At 39.4% G+C, this 21,869-nt stretch overlaps 1 protein-coding gene and 1 pseudogene across 4 annotated transcripts in view; one reads left to right on the forward strand and one right to left on the reverse strand.

The window, feature by feature from the left end:
• Mamdc2 (MAM domain containing 2) overlaps positions 1–21,869 on the forward strand; it is a 177,342-nt gene that overhangs the window by 145,576 nt on the left and 9,897 nt on the right. Inside the window, exons 11-12 of one of the 3 annotated variants that reach the window (XM_004838163.4) lie at positions 1,360–1,512; positions 19,880–20,139. In XM_004838163.4, the coding sequence (XP_004838220.1) occupies positions 1,360–1,512; positions 19,880–20,139 (413 nt within the window). The remainder of the gene's footprint in view (positions 1–1,359; positions 1,513–19,879; positions 20,140–21,869) is intronic. The other 2 variants (XR_002392433.2, XM_021252726.2) reach the window with 2 other exon arrangements.
• Positions 1–21,869, reverse strand: part of LOC106008818 (kelch repeat and BTB domain-containing protein 8 pseudogene) — a 97,158-nt pseudogene that overhangs the window by 25,402 nt on the left and 49,887 nt on the right. Inside the window, exon 4 of the transcript XR_001183007.3 lies at positions 8,602–8,693. The product of XR_001183007.3 is annotated as a kelch repeat and BTB domain-containing protein 8 pseudogene (transcript). The remainder of the gene's footprint in view (positions 1–8,601; positions 8,694–21,869) is intronic.

A 21,869-nucleotide genomic window follows, 5' to 3' on the forward strand; every position in this document is an offset into this window, starting at 1 on the left:
GGAATAGTAATTTTTTAAAGGATGTTCTGTTTAATGGAGTACATTAAATAACTGGTGTCCCCTTGCCATGATACAACATATATTTTCCCCTGTACAATTTGAGAAAGAATATCAACAACCTGCTTTCTCAGAAATATATTAATATAGCCCAGGGATTTAGCTCAGTGGTTCTACCGTCTGCCTCACAAGTGTAAGGTCCCGAGTTCGATCTCCGGTACCAAAAAAAAAAAAGAAATATATTAATATTTGAAAATGAAATCCCTTTTAGTAGAAGCTAACTGGGTTGGGAAGATTCAGATTTAGTCAAAGTAACAAAAGCATCAGGAAATCAGTGTCAGGATCTTACTTTCTTTAAATGAAATGGAAGGAAGCAGAGTGCTAATTTAAAGCTCAGCTTTGTGACATATCACTTTGACAAAACAAAACAAAACAAAACAAAGTAAATTTAAAAGGCCAGGGATTTAGCCCAGTGGTTCTGTCGCCTGCCTTGCAAGCACAAGGACCAGAGTTCGATCCCCGGTACCAAACAAAACAAAACAAAACAAAACAAAACAAAGACATATCACTTTGAAAGGGAAAATATTGAAAGATCCCAAGGAATAATAATTTTTAAAATTTATTCTTTAGTACAAATAATTACCAAATTATTAAAGAGCATTCAAAGACAAATATTTCTCTTTGAAAATGGAAAATAACACTCTAGGTAGCAAAATAACAATTCCTAATATTTGTCTTGCAAATAATTTCTAAGAACTTTGGGTTTAAATACTTTATATCCATCATCTCATTTAACCCTCACAAACTGGATTAATGTTCCCATATTACACATAAGAATACTGAGGTTCAGAGAAATGAAGTCGCTTGCTGTACACAGCTATTTTTCCAGAAGTCTGTTTGATTCTCTCACATGTCTCCTTCCCCTCCAAAGCAGGTATAGAAATGCTATGAGGATGTCCTTCACTCATCCCAGATTTCTGAAGACAGCTCCTGCCTGCATTAAGCAATTTGATTTTTTTCATATTTTCATAAAGGCAATAGACCTCCAGTTTTCAGAGTTTTGCAAGCTAATTCTCACAAATACCTTTACAAGATGGGAAGTGTCTTTCTCACAGAATGCCAATATTAAATCTAGATTTTTGATTGTTCTCTATCCCTATAGCAGGAGCCATGGTGGGCCACAGATTGTAGCTAGAGAAGTGACGGTGGGGTATGTGGGCTGCGCTGCCGGAGGGGGCTGCCTCTCCATCATCACATGTGGCCAGACAACACTCAGACATGTGGAGCAGACTACCAGGGAGTGTGGGATGCACATTCATTGAAAGTATCTCAGCAATTGCAACACCTGCTGTTTCCTTGCAGAGAGCCTCCCACCTCCACCTGGACAATGCACTTTTGATCAAGATGAATGTGCCTTTACTCAGGAGAAGAGAAACCGGAGCAGCTGGCACAGGAGGCGAGGAGAAACTCCCACTTCCTACACAGGACCAAAGGGAGATCACACTACTGGGGTAGGTGAGTTATGCCACATGGTGTCGTTTATTAAGGAAACCTCCCAAAGTAGCATCCTAGATTGTTTGGTACATTTTGAAATGTGTAAATTTATGTCTTGTGTTTAGAATGTGCCACACATGTTATTCTACTCACGTAGGATAATTGACTAGGTGAATTGAAAAGCATCCTTTCTGTTTTTAGCAATATGGCTGCAAAGAAGCTCTGAAAGACTTACAAAGATAGGCATGCAAACCCTAGAAATAAGATTAAAAACAAGGCAGAAAAGGACAAAAGTAGAACAAAATGGTTATCTAAATTGGATTCAGGGATGAGGCATTATATTCTACTAATATACAGAATGTACTGGCAAACAGGAGAGGAGGCATACAAGTCAAATTCCAAGCTTTCTACAGCTAAATCAAAGATGGAAAATTCATCTGTGAAACATGATTCATGGCATTCTTAAGATAAAAACAAAGGGACCAGTGTGCCTGGAGTGTAGGCAATCAGGGAGTGGATTCTGTAGAAAATGTATAAGCTACAACAGAGGAGACTAAAAGTTGGTCTTATTATCATCACCATATATTAGCACGTACAAACAATGTCAATGATAAACATGCCATATTGTGTGGATCTTTCTCACTGGCCCCCTTTGTTCATTTGGTTTATTGGTTGGATCAAAGCACACTATTTAATCCAATATTTAGTATGCCCTTGATACTAAACTCATAGAGATATTTCTTCAAGGATCCTCACAGAAGAACCATTATGAGAGTAAATATGAAGATGAATTACATTGTGCTATATCTTATGGTCTACCTTTAGATAAGACTATGGTATATATAACCTGTTTGTGGAATGGCTAAACTTGGTAGGGTTCAATCACAAATAGATTTATTTTTTCTTTCCATCTCTCTCTTTACACTTATTCTCAGGATTCATCACCTCTTGGCAAATCTCTTAGCTTCCCAATTCTGTTGAGATATTAGAACAGTCCCACATTCAGGTACATTAAGGAGTCTGATCCAAATCAAAACTTCTATTTGTTATGCAATCAAATATTCTTTCTTTACTTCAGCTTGGGCTAAGGATGATAAAAGGAGAACTATCCATTCTTTCTTTTTCACCTCTCCCCTGCCCTTCTCCTTCATAATACTTTAGTCTGGGCAGATAAGGGAGAATTAAAAGAACTTTAAAAATATTTGATGCTCTTTTAAATTCTCTCTTGGCTATTGACTGTCCTTTGTTATAACAGACAGCTAAACTCTGGGAACCTCTGCGTCTTAACCATTTCTGGTTGACCTTCTGTGACCACTCTTTTCCCCCTTGGTGCTTGCACTACAGAGGTTCTTGGATTCCTGGATTCCTCCTGAAAGTTTTAGCTTGGGTTCTTTGAAGAGCATTTGGTTGCAGTTACCTTTCTGGTGAGTATTCGTTTGGTCTCAGATATTAATGCACTATTAATGCAGCCTCATCCTATGGTGACCTCGCTTGTCTTCTCACTGCCTCAGCAGATTGTGGAATGTTATCGCTTCAGTAAAGGATGCTGGGGAAGAGATTCAACACTGGCCCAGTGGTAGACCAGATGCCCACTTTCAGCTTTGAGTAGAAAATTCTAAGAATCCTTGAGACTAGATCTGTGAAGATAATGGGAAGTTAAAACAATAAAAAAAGAAAGATTTCTCTATGTTATGACCATTTTGAGAGCTTACAACAGAAAACAGAACTCAACCTGACTTAAGTGGGAAGGGAATCATATTAGACTTAATAACAGAGGTTAGCAGTGGGCATAGGTTGATGCAAGAGATAAAAATATGTCATGAACAGTTTCTTTCTCCCTCTGCCAATCTGTACTGGTTTTTCTGAATTGGCTTCAATCATAGGCAGAGTCTCTTATCATGGTAATAAGAAACCTGTAGCAGCTGTAGTCTAATGGACTATCAACACTAAATCTAATGGAAAGAGATAACTCTAGCAAAAATAAGAAAATTGAATTTTACCTATTCTTATTTGGCAACATCTTGAAGGCAGGGTAGAATAAAATTCACTTTTAAATTCCAACAGGACTCAGTATTGTGCCTTATACATGAGGGCACTCAAAAGTGCCTATGAAATGAATCAATCAGGCAGTCTTGTATCTATCCATAAGCATTCCCTGACACATAAAAGAATAACCATTTATTTAGCAAGACCACTAGAAAAAGGAATTGTGGCAAGGTATCTTTTTTTCATTACAAAAGAATAAGTCAGTGATAAATCAGTTTTAGCTAAAGTCCATTTTAATCAAGACATTGCATGGATGGGCATTTTTCCTGGGAGAGAGTTGATAGTAGATAACCATGTTACTACAAAATTACTACAAAAGACTACTTTAGGTAACAGAGTCCATGGAATGCCTTGACAGGAGGGAAGACAGAGGAAAACTAATAAATAATAGAGAGAAGAAATCCCTGAAAAGGGCAGAGACGAACATCAGGCCAGAGTTAAAACAGACCCAGGGACTTTGGAGTTAGGGTGACCCAAATTTCCCCACTCACTTAATATGAGACATTGAGAAATTCAAATCTCCATGTCTGTTTCATCATCTAGAAAATGAGAATAATTACAGCTACTTACCTATTTACTTAACATCAGAGAGTTTTGTGGGTTCAAGGTATTGGCAGGGTTGGTTTCTCCTGGGTTCTCTCTTAGGCTTGCAGAGCACTGTCTTCTTGCTGTGTCTATACCTGGTCATTCCTCTGTACCAGCACATCCCTGATGTCCTTTCTTGTGACACCAGTCATATTGAGTTAGAGCCCACCCTCACAACCTCATGTTAACTTAATTACCTTGTTAAAGGCCCTACCTCCAAATACAGTCATATTTTGAGGTACTGGGGCTAAGACCTCAGAACATGTATTTTGGAGAGACACAATTCAACCCATAACAGACTTTCTTCCAGAAATGGGGTGGACACTAAATGATGGGGTAACTTAACTTTTAACTTAAATAGTTACCATCTAGCCTGTAGCCTGGCCTTTATGTCTTTATACTAAAATAACTTATTGTCCAGTGTGGGGAGGTAGCTCTGTGGTAGAAGGCTTGCCTAGTATGCACATAGGCCTTGGGTTTGATCCCCAGCACCCAAAAAAATGAAATAAAATACAGTAACTTTATTGTCTGAATTGTTTGATCTGTACACCACATTCTACCTCTTCGCCATATACTCAATATATATGAAAATCTAACAAATACATTCAATGCATATAAAATTACTCATAATTCTCCTCCTTTATTTAAATTATTCCTGGGTTATGGGGACATGTGTTAAGTAAAGTGGTCTATGTTTAAAGAAAATGATGTGGTTATGTTTGCTTTTTCTCTTTGAAAACATAAAGAATGTTTCAGTTGACTAGAGTGAAACTTTATAGCAAAAACTGAACGCGAAAACTTCTTAGCGTATTCAATATTTAGAGTGAATATTTGATGCGTTAAATGAAATTCTTTGGTGCACAGCATAGAGAACGCTGACTTGTTTAGAAGTTAATTACTTCTACAGTCTATCTGCTTCTTCATTCTTTATTTCACCTGTTTCAATACAAATTTCCAAAAGGTTCTCAAAGTACCTTCTAGTTTTCTACTAAATAAATTTTTTGCAGGTTATATCTTTGTATTCCCATGCACAGCAATGCAAATGAGAAAATACATTTGCTATGCTAGGCCCAAAGTAACTACAGGATATATAGCACTGAGGTGAAGGTATTTCATTTTTATTCTTTAAATTACTTTAGTAACCTGGGCATGTTGGTATGTACCTATTATTCCAACAGTCTGGAAAGCTGAGGCAAGAGGATCACAAAGCCAAATCCAGTCAGAGCAATTTAGTGACTTAGTAAGACCTTTCTCAAAATAAAAAATGTAAAAGGATGAGGATGTAGCTCAGTGAGTTCAATCCCCAGTACGAAAATTGTTTCAATATCCATTTTAATAGGGGAAATAATAAAGCTAGTGATCATTTACTGAACATTTACTCTTTGTAGGCACTGTGCTTGGAATCTTTACATCCGTACCACAACTTCTCAAGTCAATGGAAGGTACTATTTTTCAGATGAGGAAGCAGAACTTCAGAGAATGCCCTTCCAGTGCACAGTCCTTACCCATAGACTGAATTTCAGTGTTTTTTGATTCTACTGGCCATTGCCTATACACAGTGCCTATCAGACTCCCAGACTCCATGATACTAATAGCCCTAACCTGGAATAGCTGTGGCACCCTGTATGTGAATATCACAATGTTTCAAATAGCAGCATAAAAAATCACCCTAACATCCTTCACACCAAAATTTGGAGGATGGGACTAATCTCTGAAATGTTATATTCAAACCAGTAGGATTTTTGGACATCACTAGAAATTCATTCAGCAAAATCTATATTTTTTTCTGAACTATTTCTAATGTCTGTATACTAATATTGCAAGTTTAATTTCAGAACTACAGCCCAATACACCATTGCATAGCCTAAACACACAGAAGAGTGGCTTCCTCTTGTCCTGGCCTCTAATGGTGTGAGTTCTATAGGTTGATGTGTTTGGTTCTCAGATAATAAGGTGACAAGTGCTACTCATTCAAAAATAAAAGGAGAAGCAAACAAACATTTAAGGGCCAGGTGTGGTGGCACACACTTGTAACCCCAGCACTTGGGAGGCTGAGACAGGACAATTGCTGTAAGTTTCAGGTCAGCCTGGGATACTAGGCCTAAACTACATAGTGACACCCTGTCTCAAAAAACAAAAAACCAAAAAGACAATAAAATAAAATAAAACAAACATTTGTTAAAGCCACCAATATCAGAATTACATGTATATAAGAATCAAACATCTTAGAACTGAGAATAATCATAATTGTTACACAGTCCAGAGTCCCTGAGATCTTGATTGATCCTACATGTCCTGAGAACCTATTATACATTATAAGCCAAACCATGCGCAAATGCTCAGAATCATAACCAGTAAAGTAAGGGTTAAGTTATAGAAGTAATGGAACCACACCAAAGGACAGCTAGCTGGCTGTCCTTGGGAGTTGGACTTCATCAGGAATGGTAGGGAATGAGGAAACATGTTGGGATAAAGGAACAGCAGTTGTGAGGCATGGGACCATTTCGCAGTGAGGCAGCTTTCAAGAACTCTAAGTGATTATCCTTGGCTGGTGCATGTAGGATACTATCAACCAGGATTCTCAAACAATGGTATCTAAATTGTAAATCTGTCTTCTGGTAGTATGTTTGGAGATAGGACTCCAAAGAACAGGGTGCGTGATAGAGGCTGGAAAACAGGAGAGAAGAATCCATACAAAGATTCACCCTTGACTTGGCTACTACCATGTTCAAATGGTTACTTGACCCTGGGGACATCTAAGCTCTTTTATAGACAGTTACATCAGATGGTCAATCAATATAGGCCCGTTAAATAAAAAGAAAAGCTGGGAAAAGCCACACTATAAGTATGTCAGGTCATTGTGTGTGTCTGTCAGAATCAATACATGATCTCAGGTTAAATAAAGACAAGCCTTGGGAATGGTGCTCTTCAGTTAGCTGCCAAACAGACCAAATGATACCAGTCATCCAGGAATGGACTTTTGGGAAGCTCCATACCTGCACTGCTCTGTACAGACACCTTAGTTGTAGAACTCTTACTTTTTAAGTCCTTTACAGAGTAGGAGACATGGGGATTGGATTAGGGCAAAGGTAACTGTTCTTACCAAGATTCAATCATTTTTCTTGAACAAGCACTCTTGGATTACTGCACGCTTTTAGTTAATTCCCAGAGTTCTGAAAAAGTTGATTTTGACACTTTTTGCCAGTATTCTTGTTGGAGGAACAGGTTTTCAGAGATTCTTACTCCACGATTCTAAAAGTTCTGTACCCTGTACTCACCCCATATGTTTGTTTTTTGAGAAGTTTGAGTTCTTTGGTGAAATTCCACATTTTATAATCTCTTTTTAAAGTGGTGGGCCTGGTTTTTTCCGCCATCAGTGACATGTGTGAGTACAGACCACTTTGCATTCTTGTCAACATTTGGTATTGTCAATCTTTTTAACTTTAGCCATTTAATAGATAGGTAGTGCAATATAATTTTCAACTAATTTTTGGCTTACTGATTGTGTCAATCAGTGCTTACTAGAGAAACAGATTTAATTCAAATTTACAGATATATAAAAATTTACAAGATTGTCTTACAATGGTCACCCACAGAGTCAAGTGGAGAAGAGTATAAAAGGCCTGTCTACACACTGGAGATCTGAAAGATCCAGTTGAAGGCCTGGAACTCAGTGTAGTGTCCTGGGAAAGTCTGTATCAGGAGGCTGAAGGATCTGCACTGAAAGGCTGAAGGGTCTGTGCTGGAGGCTGAAGGGTCTGTACTGGAAGCCAAGAGGAGACAGCGTCCAAGGTGAAGGTGAAGACTGGAGCTCCTCCAAAGAAACAGAAGGGAGCCTTCCTTCTTCATTTCTCTTTTATTCCATTCAGGCAACAAGCCTATTTGTTGCTGTCACTCACACCCAGGGTGGGACTTCTGTCTTCAGTAAATCCCTTCAGCCACCCCCAGAACTATGCTGATCTAATTTAGTTGGGCATTTCTTACTCAAGTTGCCATGCTCAGGTAACAGAATGATGTTGATATATTATTTATTTTCTTGAATACATTATTAAAAGTTCATATTATTAAATTAAGAATAAGAGGCCTGCCCAGATTCCATCTGTAAGTGCACACAGATTCCAGCAAGAAGCCTGAGTGGACCAGAGCTGTGAGTGTGGGCAGGTCCCAGCCAGGGCCCCACCCAGACACTAGCAGCTTGGGCCCACAGGCCCCAGACAAAGGCCCACCTGGAAAAGAGCTATGCAGGTGGGCAAGCAACAGCCAGAGACCCACCCATATACCATTGGTAAACGTGTGCATACCCCAGCCAGAAGCCCACTCAGACAACAGCTATGCAGGGGGACAGGCCCCAGCCAGAGGCAAGCCCAGACATCATCCCAAGTGTGCACAGGCCCCAGCCAGAACCTTGCCAGGACAACAGGGCAGCACAGGGATCCAGAAGGCCACCATTCTGAACCCAGGAATTGGCACAGTACTCACCAGCAGAGAAAAGGCCTCTTGGTGGCTTGCTGAAAATTGAAGACCACTGGGTGAGCAAAAAGTCACCTCAACAGAGGTGCACCAGGCTGCATCTGTTGAAGTAAGAAGACATGTGAACAAGACTCAGAACCAGACTTCTAGATCACCTAAGGCAACCTCAAGGGGCAACAAGATGGAACAATCTGATACTCAACCACCTGGACTCCCTGAACTGGCAACAAAAGAGGATCTAGAAAAAATAAAATCAGAAATTATTTCTCAAACAACAACAGAGATTGTGTCCATAGTGAAAAACATGATTAATAACTCTAGAGCAGACACAGATAAAAAAATAGAGGAGCTGAGGGATATGATGGAATCCCAGAATTGGAAACAAATGAAATTCATAAAACAGATAAATTAACAATCACAGTTATTTTATAGTTCTTGTTCAGTAACTATATATGGGTTACCTGCTTCACACATATGGAATTTGTCTGTTTCTAGATACAAGCTTTACCTGTTTTTTATAATGTCTGGTAAATTTGATTGAATACTGGACATCGGAAATGAAAAATTACAAAATTTCTCCAGAGAGGATTCAACCTATTTTCTAAGAGATGACTAGAGTAGAGTAGTCCTCTTAGTCCAGTCATAACTGAGCCATCTTGAAGTGGGGCTGTAATTTTGTTTTGCTGGATCTACCTCTGGTTCCAGGTGTATTCTCAAAAAAAAAAAAAATAATAATAATAACCTGAAGGTTAGTGAGGAGCTGCCCTCCCTTGTATGTCCTAAACTTTAGTTTTGTCTCTTTAAGTGGTGAGAGTGTTAAAATTCTACTTGGTTCTGCATTTGACTTCTTGCCTCTTGTTCTTTGCAAGTTAAGAACTGGTAAATTGCCAGGTATAGTAGTGCCTGTTTGTAATTCCAGCTACTCAGGAAGCTGAGCCAAGAGGATCGTAAGTTCAAGGCCAGCCTAGGCAACTTAGGGGGACCCTGTGTCAAAATAAAAAATATTAGAGAGGTGTATAGCTCAGTGTTTCCTAGGTTCAATCCCCAGTGTAGGGAAGAAAAAATAATTGGGAAATGGCTTGAGGGAAGATTGCCAAGTGATGGGCTCTTTTCTTTTGTTACTCTCTTTTCTCATAAAACCTGGCCCTCCAAGACTTTGGCAATATTGAACTCCAATTGTTGTTGCCTTCACACAGTGAGTTGGTTTCTCTGTCACTTAGCATCTGCCCTCCACTTATCCTTTAACTTAGTAGGGAAACGCCTCAAAGGGAAAAGTAGCTCAAAGAATGTCAAGCTCATTCATTGACTTTTGGTTTTTGGGGGATGTTGGTCCCTCAAGACCTTGCTGCTTGGGAAACTCTCTGACAGGTTCAATTCAAGAATCTCTTCTCCCTCCAAAATTATCCACTTGTTTTTTTCAGTGTTCTCAGCAGACTGTAAATCTGTGTCTTAATTACTTTTTCCATTTCTAAGACAAAATACCCAACATTCACAACTTAAAGGAGGAAAGGTTTATTTTGGCTCACCATTTGTAGAGGTTTCAGTCTATAACTGGCTGGCTTGGAGGCATGATGGCATGGAGGAGAAATAGTTCATGGCAGAAGTAGCAAAGCAGCAGCAAGCCTCCCTCTGCCCTTTGTCCCATCCAGGCTACAAGCCTTTTGGATGGTGCCACCCACACCCATGGTAGGACTTCCATCATCCACACCCAGATCTATGCTAAACCAATTTAGTTATCACACACCCTTAATCCTAGTATCACACACCCTAAATCCAGCCCCCTCTGAAAAGCCCCAGCTATGAGCACAAGAGCTTTCAGGGGATATCTAGATACAAACCATAACAATCCGCTACCAGTAACTCAATAGAGCCAGAAGGAGGTGTCTCTGATATCTCACTCTGTAGAATCATTTATTTAACAACATAATCAATTTACTTAAAATTTGAAGGCATTTGCTCTTTTCTTTTGTACTACAAGCCAACCAATGTTTAGAATGAAATCTTAGTGTTTCTGGCCTTTTATAACTGTATTCTTTTGTTGATACTTTCTTGTTCTACCCAAGCTCTTGCTGTGTCTGAGATTATGGTATTATATGGTGTTTTGTTCTCTGGCAAGGGGTAGTAGGAGGAGAGCAGTAAGATTTATAAGCCTTTGGCTACACACTGGCTGATTGACTATATTCATTTTCTACTTCCTTCCATTTATAACTCTCTGTCTTGAATAATAAATATTAGGGAGCAATCATGTTAAAGAAAAAAATTATTCTATGATACTAATCAAAGGATAGTAATACAGACTTTATTCAAAACCATCACAACTATGAAGGGCTTATGCAGTGGAGGGGAGAGATTGGGCTCATCTTTGAACACTGCATGGGCAAGTGGGAATTAGAATCAAAGAGCCAAGTGAGGGTCAGTACATAAAAAATAAGTAAAAGGTAACATCAGGGGTAAGGGGATTCTGGCTAAACTGACTTGGAGGATTCTTGCTGAAGACAAGCCAGGGTGATCAGAGGTTACCTGGGGAGTGGTGGGGAATGGGAGCCTGATCACATGTCAAGCGTGATCAGACAACAAGTGTTGGGGGTGAGGAGATTTCTGTTAAATTAGCAGGGTGCTTGATAAATTGGATTTTATAACAAAGTACACAGATAGGTCTAGGTTTAAGAGTCTGACAACAGTTTGGTTAAGCAAACAATCCTTGTCAACTATCAGGGTGCTAGAGTGCTGCACATATTCCTTTTATTCAGTTACTACAGAAACCACTTTGATAGTCACTTGGTATTTTTCTAAAAAGTGATTTACTTGTATATAATAAATGTAATGTTGTTTAGATGAATGTCACTGAAATTTCTCTTTAACAGGAATATATTCTGAAATAAGAAATTTTTAATTGACTCAAATTTACAACAGTTCATAACTTTCTTTTAGGATGCTGGGAATGCTTTTTTAGGATGTTTGTAGATCAGCTAAGGTATCACACACATTTTGACTATTACTGAAATCCATCCAGGGAAGTTTTAATAATTATCGGCTTGGATCCTGAAGTACAATAAGAAACTTGAGGATGCTGGTTGTGGTAAAACACACCTCTAGGAGGCTGAGGCTGGAGGATCACAGGTTCAAGCCCAGCCTAAGCAATTTATCAACTTAACAAGATCCTGTCTCAACATAAAAAATTTACAAAGGGCTGGAGACATACCTCAGTGTGAAGCTCTGGATTCAATCACCAGTACCACAATAAATAAACATACACACACACACACACACACACACACACACACACACATATAAGAATACAGCAGCAGCAGCTTTCCAGTGATCAGATGTACAATTTAATTTAAATAATAATGAAATTACACCTAAAAAGGAGATTTCCTACTGCCTACATTGCTGATTTATTGCATTTAGTCCTAACAAGCTTTTCTATGCCTCTCTTCAAGTTTAGGCTGTAAAGTAATGACATTATACAAAATGCCAGAAGTTATATATACATTAGTAAAGTAATAGACTCAAACTCTGAACCCACAACACAATATCTTTCTCCCTGATGTCTGCAGGTATCTGGTGTTGGTAGCCACAAGGTCCTTTCTGAATTCATGTAATGCATTCTGGAACATTCAAAGGATGTACCTGTACTCCTAGGGTGCATTCTACCTTTTAACTTTCCATCCTTAAAATCTGTTAATCTCTACTTGGAAGAACACATACAGAGAGAGGGGGAGAAAAGAGGAGAGACATACAAAGCTGTTTTACAGATAACTGCATTAGATGGTCAGTCAATATAGACCCATCAAATAGAAAGAGATGCTCAGAAAAACCCTATTATAAGTTTGTCAGAATATTATGTGTCTATTTCAATCAATACATCATCGTGTGTACAATTCCAAGGTAGAGTTCCTAACTTACTAATGGACAATGTCATAAACCTTTCCAAAGTCTAGGGTGGTATGCTGTAGTCCAGCAGAAAGACCAAACAATAAACAGTAAGTTGCCTCTATCCATTGCTGACAAAGAAATTGGGATGTGGTTACATAACCTCTCTGAGCCTCAGTTTCCTCATATGTAAAATGATAATAATCCATTCTCTGCTAATCTCTTAGGGTTCCTGAGATGATTAATTGAGATTATAGGATTTAGCTCAGTGGTTCCAGTGCCTGCCTCACAAGTGCAAGGACCCGAGTTTGATCCCCAGTACCAAAAAAAAAAAAGAGATTATATTTGTAAAAAGGCTTGATAATAAATGAACAGTATTATTATTTTTATAATTATTGATTCTTCTATAAAATTTGATGTTTATCTCTGAAATAATTTCCTGGACTCAATGTTTTATGTTATTTGCATTTCTAAAAAATAGAAAACCACAGCCTGTGAATACTAGTAAAATTAGTAGAAATTAGAAGGTTTGATAGAAGCCTTAAGGCAATGTTTCCCAAATTGCTTTACATCTACCATCAGGTAATTCAAAAGCATACATTTTTTTTCATTTGCCAGAAATACCCAGGTATAAAAAGTGTATATAACCAATACATCAAAACCATTATTTTGGGCTGGGGATTTAGTTCAGTGGTTCCGCCACCTGTCCCGCAAGCACAAGGACCCGAGTTTGATCCCCAGTACCAAAAATAAAAAAAAAAAAACACCATTATTTCATAGACTTATGGCTAGTTTTTGGTTTTTATGTATGAAGTTTCCTATTTGAACAGTATTAAAGCAATGAAAGTGGAAGGTATTTAAATAAAACAGTAAATGAATACAGGTAGTATATGGGAAGACAAAAAATTCCTGCAAGTCATACTTGTATGACTAAACTTGGGAAAGACTTGTAGTACTAGTCATTTTAGTAAAGTAACAACAAAAACAAACTAAAAAAACCTAGCCCTATCATGTGACTCCTACCAAAAGAATAAAGGCTTTCGTGACAGATGGCTAGTGACTTGTATCAAATTTGGGTGAACTTCTCAGAATTTATCTATTTCTTGCCACCATCTGCTGGAGCAACTCTACCCTGCAGAACCAGAAAGTTTCCTGACACAGATGCTTCTTCTTTATGAGACAGTAAAAGCAACTCTTAACAAATCTCCCAAAGTTTTATTGGGAATAGTCATTTTATTTGCATTTATATGATGCCATGTTGCCAGAATTCTTTGTGAACATTTTAGTAGACCTGGTGCTTATAGGGATTTTGTAGCCAAGTGATAATGGAATGGATAAATCAACAGACAACTACCCAGATTAGTGAAAAACTACCTTCGACTCTCTAGTTCCTTGTCCACTAAGTCCTCTAGGGAACAGACTGACATTGAAGCCTCCCTCCCCCATTCTGCTACCTCCCAGAAAAGTAGCTCTGCATTGTTTTTTTGGAAACAAGTCCAGAAAAAGAGACACCATCACTTTTTTCTTTTCTTTTTTTTCTTTTTTCTCGGGGCGGGGGGGGGCACTCTTAGAGATTCAATAAATCTTCATTATTTCTGGTAATTAAATTTTCATTCCACACAATACTAACTGAAGGTAGGACTCTTCCTCATTTCCAAGAATACTCCCTTCTTGTGTGAAATAGTAATACATTAAAATATCAAAAAGTGAAATGTATTTGTGAAATTGTGCTTTAGAAAAGACAAAATGAAAACAAGGTATTTGGGGTTTTATATATGTATATATAACTGAATTTAACAGCAGTCTTTCTCAAGTTCTTGACTTTTGTACCTCAACCCACAACAACTAGTACTAGGGGTTGAATCCAGGGCCTTTAGACTGAGCTGCATTCTCAGCCCACTTTTTTTTAATTTTACTTTTATTTTTTTGGTACTGGGGACTGAACTTGGGACCTTGTGCTTGCAAGGCAGGCAGTGGAACCACTGAGCTAAAAAATCCCCGGCCCATCAGCCCACTTTTTATTTATTTTGAGACAGGATCTCATAAGTCACTAAGTTTTCCAGGCTGCACTCAAACTTGAGATCCTTCTTCGTCAGCCTCCTAGAGTGCTGAGATTACAGGCTTGCACCACCAGGTCTGGCTCCAGTTATCTTTTAATAAGTTTGGTTGTTGACATCCAGACGTGTAGCACTGCTACCAAACTAGCCTGAAGCCATAAAACTAGCTGTAGATCATCAAAATCTCCAATGGCTTCAATCTTTCCATAACTAATCTTATCATGCTAGTTTCTGATATTGTCAGATCCCACTTATACAGAGAAGGCTTTGCAGGATGAGCTTTTTTAAAAAAAAATTGTGGTAAAATATGCATAACATAAAACTTACCCTTTGAACCGCTTTTAAATGTATAATTCAGTGGCACTAAGTTCAGTCACATCATTGTACAACAATGACTACCATCTGTCTCCAGAATTTATCATTTTACAAAACTGGAGTTCCATACTCATTTATGACAAGCTTTTAAAATCATTTAAAAGTAAAGAATCATTTTGGAGAGACACTTTGAGCAATTGTTCTAGCCAAAGGGTGGATGTCTTTTCCCCCTGATTTTTAGGCATTCTCTTCCAGCTTATTGAGTGCAGCTAGCTGTTCCTTCCACATGACCTCTTCACTGAGCCCCTGGGACTCCTGGCCCTGAAAAGGGCAGCCTGGAGCTGAGGGACAGCTGCTTTGTAGTTCAGGATTATGGACCCGGTGTGCATATGTGTGTCTCCACATATCATAGAGTGATGCAAAAAGCAGATGGGGGCGGGGATTTAGTTCAGTGGTTTCGCCACCTGCTGCGCAAGCACAAGGACCCAAGTTCAATCCCTGGTACCAAAAAAAGAAAAAAGAAATGAAGGGGGAAAAAAAGCAGGTGGTACTCTGATCTCCCAGCAGATCCACTGGAACCCCATCTTGAATGTTAAACAGTGACCCACACAGGGAAAGCAATTTGTTTTCTCCAGTTGATCATCTCTTCCACAAACTGGACTTCTTGTACAGAAACACAAGAGCTGGTCCAAAGCGTCAGTGTTAGGGCTTCCTGGCTCCTGTCCAGAGCTTTTGTTTGCAGAAACAGACAGTGCTTGAGGCTGTGGCAAAACAGCCACAGGTTTTGTGGCAAAACTTGTTAACATCCAGGGCTTTTTTCTGCTTTCCAAACATATGTGAGTCAGACTAGCCCTCTCTCAAGGCTCTGATCTTTTCTTGGGAGAGGAAGTCTCATAAGCAAGTCAAGAAAAAAAGTGTAATGAAGAGGAATAATTGGTTTGGGGATAAAAGGAGGAAATTTTGATCAGTTGGCAAATTTGTGGGTTCTTTTGGTTTTTGCGTTTTGGGGGGTTTTTTCTTTTGTTTTATTTTTTGGGGGGGTGGGGTGGGGATACTGAGGATTGAACCCAGGGAACACTGAGCTACATCTCCAGACTTTCTGTTTACATTTTTTTTTTCTATTTTGAGACAGGATCTTGCTAAGTTGCCCTGGCTGGGTTTGAACTTGTGATTCTCCTGCCTCAGCCTCCCAAGTAGTGAGGGTTTTAGGCATATGCCACCATGCCTGGCTTATTGAAATTATTTTTAGGTAAAGGCATTGGTCTACATTGCTCTAATTTGGTATTGCCTTATACATGTGTCCTTAAAATACAAAACAAACAATGTCTGGGAGGTCAAGACTATTTAAGAAAACTAAACTGGTACCAGTGTTCCAGAAAGGGAGTTCTATTCTCATGGACATGGCCCTGTCTTCCAAAAGCAGCACAATTACAGAGGTCAAATGGTGTGGATTTCCACTCATATTTCATGGTACTAATCACAAAGATCACTAGCACTGGAAACCTTAATTAACAGCTAGTGCCTAACACCTGAGACTCAGAGGTGCATGAGCTGAAAGCACAGTAGACTTCCAGAGTCCCACCTGTAGAGGTGTTCATGGCCCACAGAACAGGGGATGGGCTGGAGGGCGCTGGGCAGGCCATACCGATTGAGTGAGCACCCACCCTGCCCAGAAGAGGATGGTCCACGGGAATTCTTTTCCCTTTCAAGGTTGCTTAATTAGAACACTGTACCTTGAAGGAAGGAATTCGATTAAATGATCCTGGGGTGATTGAGAATTTCCCTCTCACCTGGGACCCTTGGCAAAGGCCTGTGTTATCACCTCCATCATCACTAAACTCAGGACAGTTCTTGAGTCATCTGCCACTCGTGAGGAATCCATTGCTTCCTCTTCATTCTGAATAGACTTTATGTTTCAGGCCCTCAGTGGACATCTTTCAGACTTTCACTCCACCTGAGTTTTATCTACAACTAAAGTCTGTTATGTAGGACTCGGGTGGACCTTCTCAGAGTTCCAAAGCCAGGTGCAAAAAACATTTTTCATTAAATTTTTTTCTTGTGGCTTTAAAAATTATTTTTGGATTAAATGTTTTTTTAATTAAACATATATTAAGGTATTGTTTCTGATCACTGTGTCACCAACTTAGATTAGGATAGCATATGATTCTTTCATGTATACTCCCTAGGTGATACACCAAGGAATCAAATTAAACATTAAGAATATATATATAATATAATGATTTTATATGTGTATGTGTGTTTCTACTGAGATTAGTTTAAGTTAGAAAATATTAAAAAGAAAATACAGGGTTTCTTTTACTGATGAACATTTAAAAACATTTCTTGAGTAGCAGTTTTCATGGCAGTGTTAGAATGAAGGCTATGAAGTTTAAAAATTATCTTATGTGTGTTCATTTAAAAGAATACCTCATGTCGCCAGGCATGGTAGCTCATGCTTGTAATGCCAGCACTCAGGAGGTGAGACTGGGCTTCATAGCAAGATCCTATCTCAAACACACACAGAGACACACACACACACACACACACTCCTCAGATAGTGTGGAACTAGTTTGAGAATATTTGCTTTAATAAGACTAATTTTATCAAAATGTGGATTTGTTTTAGTTTTGCTATGGAGCATCTGAGTCAAATGATTCTCTCATTACCAAGATCCTCACACATTTGGAGCTAACTTGCTGGAACTGTGTACTCTAGAATTGCTCAAACTGATTTGTGGCTAGAGCTGTGAAAGAAAATGCCTTCACTCATCTGCTCAACAAATACTTACTGAATATCTACTATGTTCCAAACACTTTTCTAGGACATGGCAGTGAACTAAACAGGGAAAATCTGCGTTTGCATAATCTAGAGGAAGAAACAGAAAAACAGTAAAGATCAGAAAATTATGTAGTATGCTAACAGGTAATTAAATGCTATAAAAATAATTGAAATAGCATAGTCAGAATAGGCCTAAAATGTTAACATCTGAGCAAAGACCTAAAGGAGAGATGAGAGCAAGACCTGTGGATATCTGGGGGGGAAGGGCCAGGATTAGCACATGCAAACAACCTGAGGTGGCACTGTTACAGAAATCTCAGAAAGAAATACACAGAAACACAGAATTCGGATAAAATAATAAAATTTCTTCTTGCGAGTGCGCTGGAACACCAGAAACCAGTCTGGTCAGTATCCGCCCCCTTTGTTTAGCATTTTCCTTTTTGTATCCTTTTTAGCCATTATCTCATCCCTAGTGGTCTTTGATTTATAAATACAATTCCAGTTTCTATTTACAAGTCACAGACACAAGATAGGCCATATACATTGTAAATTCACCCTGGCTCGGTAACTTTGTTAGGTTAATGAAGTTACCTGTTAGATAATCCTCACTTTAAACAAGGAGTTATGGGAAAAGCAAATCTTAAAAGAACCCATTACTTATTTTGCTTCTACAATTACCTTAATATTCAATCTATTAAGTTATCTAAAACTTTTCCGTATCAGCACATCCAAGGAAACCAGAGTTAGGTGTGGCCAAGCAACTTAGAGCATGCAGGAAGTAATAGGCTGGGGATTTAGCTCAGTGGTTCCGCTGCCTGCCTTGCAAGTGCAGGGACCTGAGTTTGATCCCCAGTACCAGAAAATAAAAAATAAAAAAGGTTGTAATGGAAGGTGATGGGAATCTGTGAGGTAAGAGAATGTGTGGCAAATTGCCCAGCTGCATAGCTGAGCCAATGGAAGATTTAAACTGAGCTGTAGTAAGATTTAGCTTTTGTTTTAAAGGATCACTATGCATACTGTGACAAAATTAGATTATGGAGAATACAAGTAGAAGTGACAGACTAGCCAAGCTGGTACTGTAATCCCAGCACTTGGGAGGCTAAGGCAAGAGGATCCTCACGTGTTTGAGGCCAGCCTGGGCTATATAGCAAGACCCTGTCTCAAAAAACCAAAATGAATGAATGAATGAATGAATGAATAGACTAACTGGGAAGTTGTTATATTAGTCCATGTGAGAAATGATAGCAGCTTGGATGAGTGGAGGCAGTAAGAAGTGAGTGGATTCTGGACATCTTTTCCTCCCTTTCTTTACTCTTTTAGTTTTTTCAGATAGCATATTATTATGTAGTCCAGGCTGAACTTGAACTCACTGCATAGCCCAGGATGGCCTCAAACTCACCATCCTCCTGCACCAACCTTCTGAATACTGGGATTGTAGGCATGCTCCACCACTCCCAGCTTTTGACACATTTTCGAGGGGAGAACCAACAGGAATTCCTGACAGCCTGGAAGTGGAGGGTGAGAGGAGTGGCACAGGACACTCTGGTGTTGGGTCTGGGTGCCTTGGTTCATTTGGGCTGCTCCAACAAATAGCATAGCCTGGGCAGCTTACACACAACAGAAAGGGATTCCTTGCTGTTCCAGAAGCTGGGAAGCCCAACAGCAAGGTGCCAACAGTCTGATGTCTGGGAGTGGGGCTGTTTCTTCACAGATGGTCATCTTGTCCTTCTGCCTTCACATGGCAGAAGAGACGAGGAACTGCCACCCGGCTTGAAAGCGCAAGGTCCTGAGTTTGATCCCCGGTACCAAAAAAAAAAAAAAAAGAAGAGACGAGGAGTCTCCCGGCTCTATTGTGAGGGCATTAATTCCATTTATGGGGCACTGCCCTAATTACCTTTCTCCAGCCCCACCTCTTTGGGTTAGGCTTTGAACATATGGATTGGGGGTGAGGGATAAGCATTTGAAAGCTTGAAACTATTGCTCAGGAATTACATAAATTCTGCTGTGAAAATCACCACATTAATGATGAAATGTGTACATTAATTACCTCCTATTAAACAATTATAAAGCATTACATTTAAAAAATTTGTTTTATAATCTAATTCATGTATCACTGTTCTCCTTGGGTCATACCTATCCTCCTGATTTATAAAACTCTTTCTCAGTACTGCAGTTAGGCCTTCCATGTTTCCAGGAACACTAGGAAAGGACAAATGTGACTTGTGTCCTTTTTAACAGTCCTTGCTCTGCATTCTTCCAAGGCTACTACATGTACATCGAGGCGTCACACATGGTGTATGGACAGAAAGCACGCCTCCTGTCCAGGCCTCTGCGAGGTGTTCCCGGAAAACACTGCTTGACCTTTTTCTACCACATGTATGGAGCAGGGACTGGTCTGCTGAGTGTTTATTTGAAAAAAGAAGAACACAGTGAAGAATCTCTGTTATGGAGAAGAAGAGGTGAGCAGAGCATTTCCTGGCTTCAAGCACCGATCGAGTACAGCTGCCCTCACCCACACCAGGTGAGCCAGAAGAGATAAACATCCAGTGAGCATGCATCTCCCCTTCTGATGTCCTTTTTACTTGCTAGAAAAAGTAGCAAGAGCATATTTTGTCATTTTTCAGGGTCACAGACAAAGGCAGGATTAGTTTAAGAGTAAACATAATTAGCTTCTATGTTGATTAAATCTAAGCGGCGAATGGGAAATTAGACAGGGACAGAAAGCTTTGGATATTTTTGCATAAAGTAATTTTTTTGCAATTCAGTGATGAAAGCATGTCTATTTTTGTCTTGGTACGTTGTGAATGTTAAGTATATTTCCATGTGTCCTACAAATCTCCAAAGTGAAGCTATCCTTCCTTCTAAATATGTTATTGCCTAATTAGTTGCTGCAGCTGCACCCTTTACTCATCATCACCCACGTGCTTGGAAGGGCTTTTGTTTTAGGCCTCTATTTAAGCCTGCGTGTGGTCCAGAAGGAGTTGTTTTTAGCCTCCGCTCCCAACACTGCATTGACGTAGAAGAAACAGTCTCGATCCCAAGTCTCCATCCTGCCTCAGCCCAATCATGTACTACAGAAACTCCTCTCCTAGATGATCTTGATCATAAGGGAATCTGGGCAGCAACAGGAAAGATCTTTTTAAATTCCTATAAATGAGTCAGAGCAATCAATATAGTCTAGAGAACAGGGTCAGCTTTCTTGGATTTTTTTTCCTTTTGGCAAACTCAAGACCCCACACATGCTATACAATCATTCTACTGCTGAGCTATATCTACGACAGAGGCACCTTTCTGTTAATGACCAACTTCACCTGCTTACCCTGAGCCAATGCTCCAGAAAGATTTGGGGCGATAATCTCCAGACTCCTGTTGTTTTTGAAATTGTTCTGCAGAATCTTTGAGCCCGGGTTCATTCTCATTCTTGCTTCTGGCTGATAACTCCTGGGCCAGAATTCCTTACCTTTAGCCACTGGCAGTGGGTCTAACCTCATTTCTTCATGGGAAGAGTTATCCAAAATAAGGACTTTATTTTGTCCCACCCCACAATTGAACAAAAATTTTTACAAATGTAAATTGGAAGGAATTGGAAAAGCTCAGGTGGCCAGAATACAGTGCCATCTAGGGTGCCACACTGCTAAATAACAAATGACAAAAGGGAGATGTGCCATTGTCCGTGAAAGGCTTCGTAGTGCAACATGGATAAACTATCTAGAAATTTAGTGAAGAATAACAGCCCCATGAATAATTTTGATAGTGGTATGCCTGTTATAGAAGGAAAGTAAATTGCTCAGGAACTTAATACAATTTATCCTTATTCAGAGATATTGATTTGATTTTGTTAGGGCATTCATACTTTTATCAAAGGGTTCTCAACACGTGGTCCAGGTACTGGTAGCATTAGCAATATCTGTAATGCAAGTTCACCAGAAATGCATATTCTCAGTGCAACCTCAGAAACACTGAATCAGAAACTCTGGGGCCCCAGAAATCCGTTTGAATAAGTCCTCCAGGTGATTCTGATGCATCTTAAAGATAGAGAATCTTTACAGTAGACAAAATCAATCTGAATCTTTTGGGGATGGTGCTGGAGCATGCATTCTTTCCTTTATTTATTGAGGTACAGGGTTGGAACCCAGGGCCTCACACATGCTAGGCAAGTGCTCTGCTACTGAGCTGCACCCCTGACCCAACCCTAATATTTTTTAAAACTCTTAGCTCTGGGGTTAGGCACAGGGCTTTTCACATACTAGA

The sequence above is a fragment of the Heterocephalus glaber genome, unplaced genomic scaffold (assembly GCF_053883595.1).
Source record: "Heterocephalus glaber isolate CG9 unplaced genomic scaffold, H.glaber_assembly_v1.0 deba00001481, whole genome shotgun sequence".
Lineage (NCBI taxonomy): Eukaryota > Metazoa > Chordata > Mammalia > Rodentia > Bathyergidae > Heterocephalus > Heterocephalus glaber.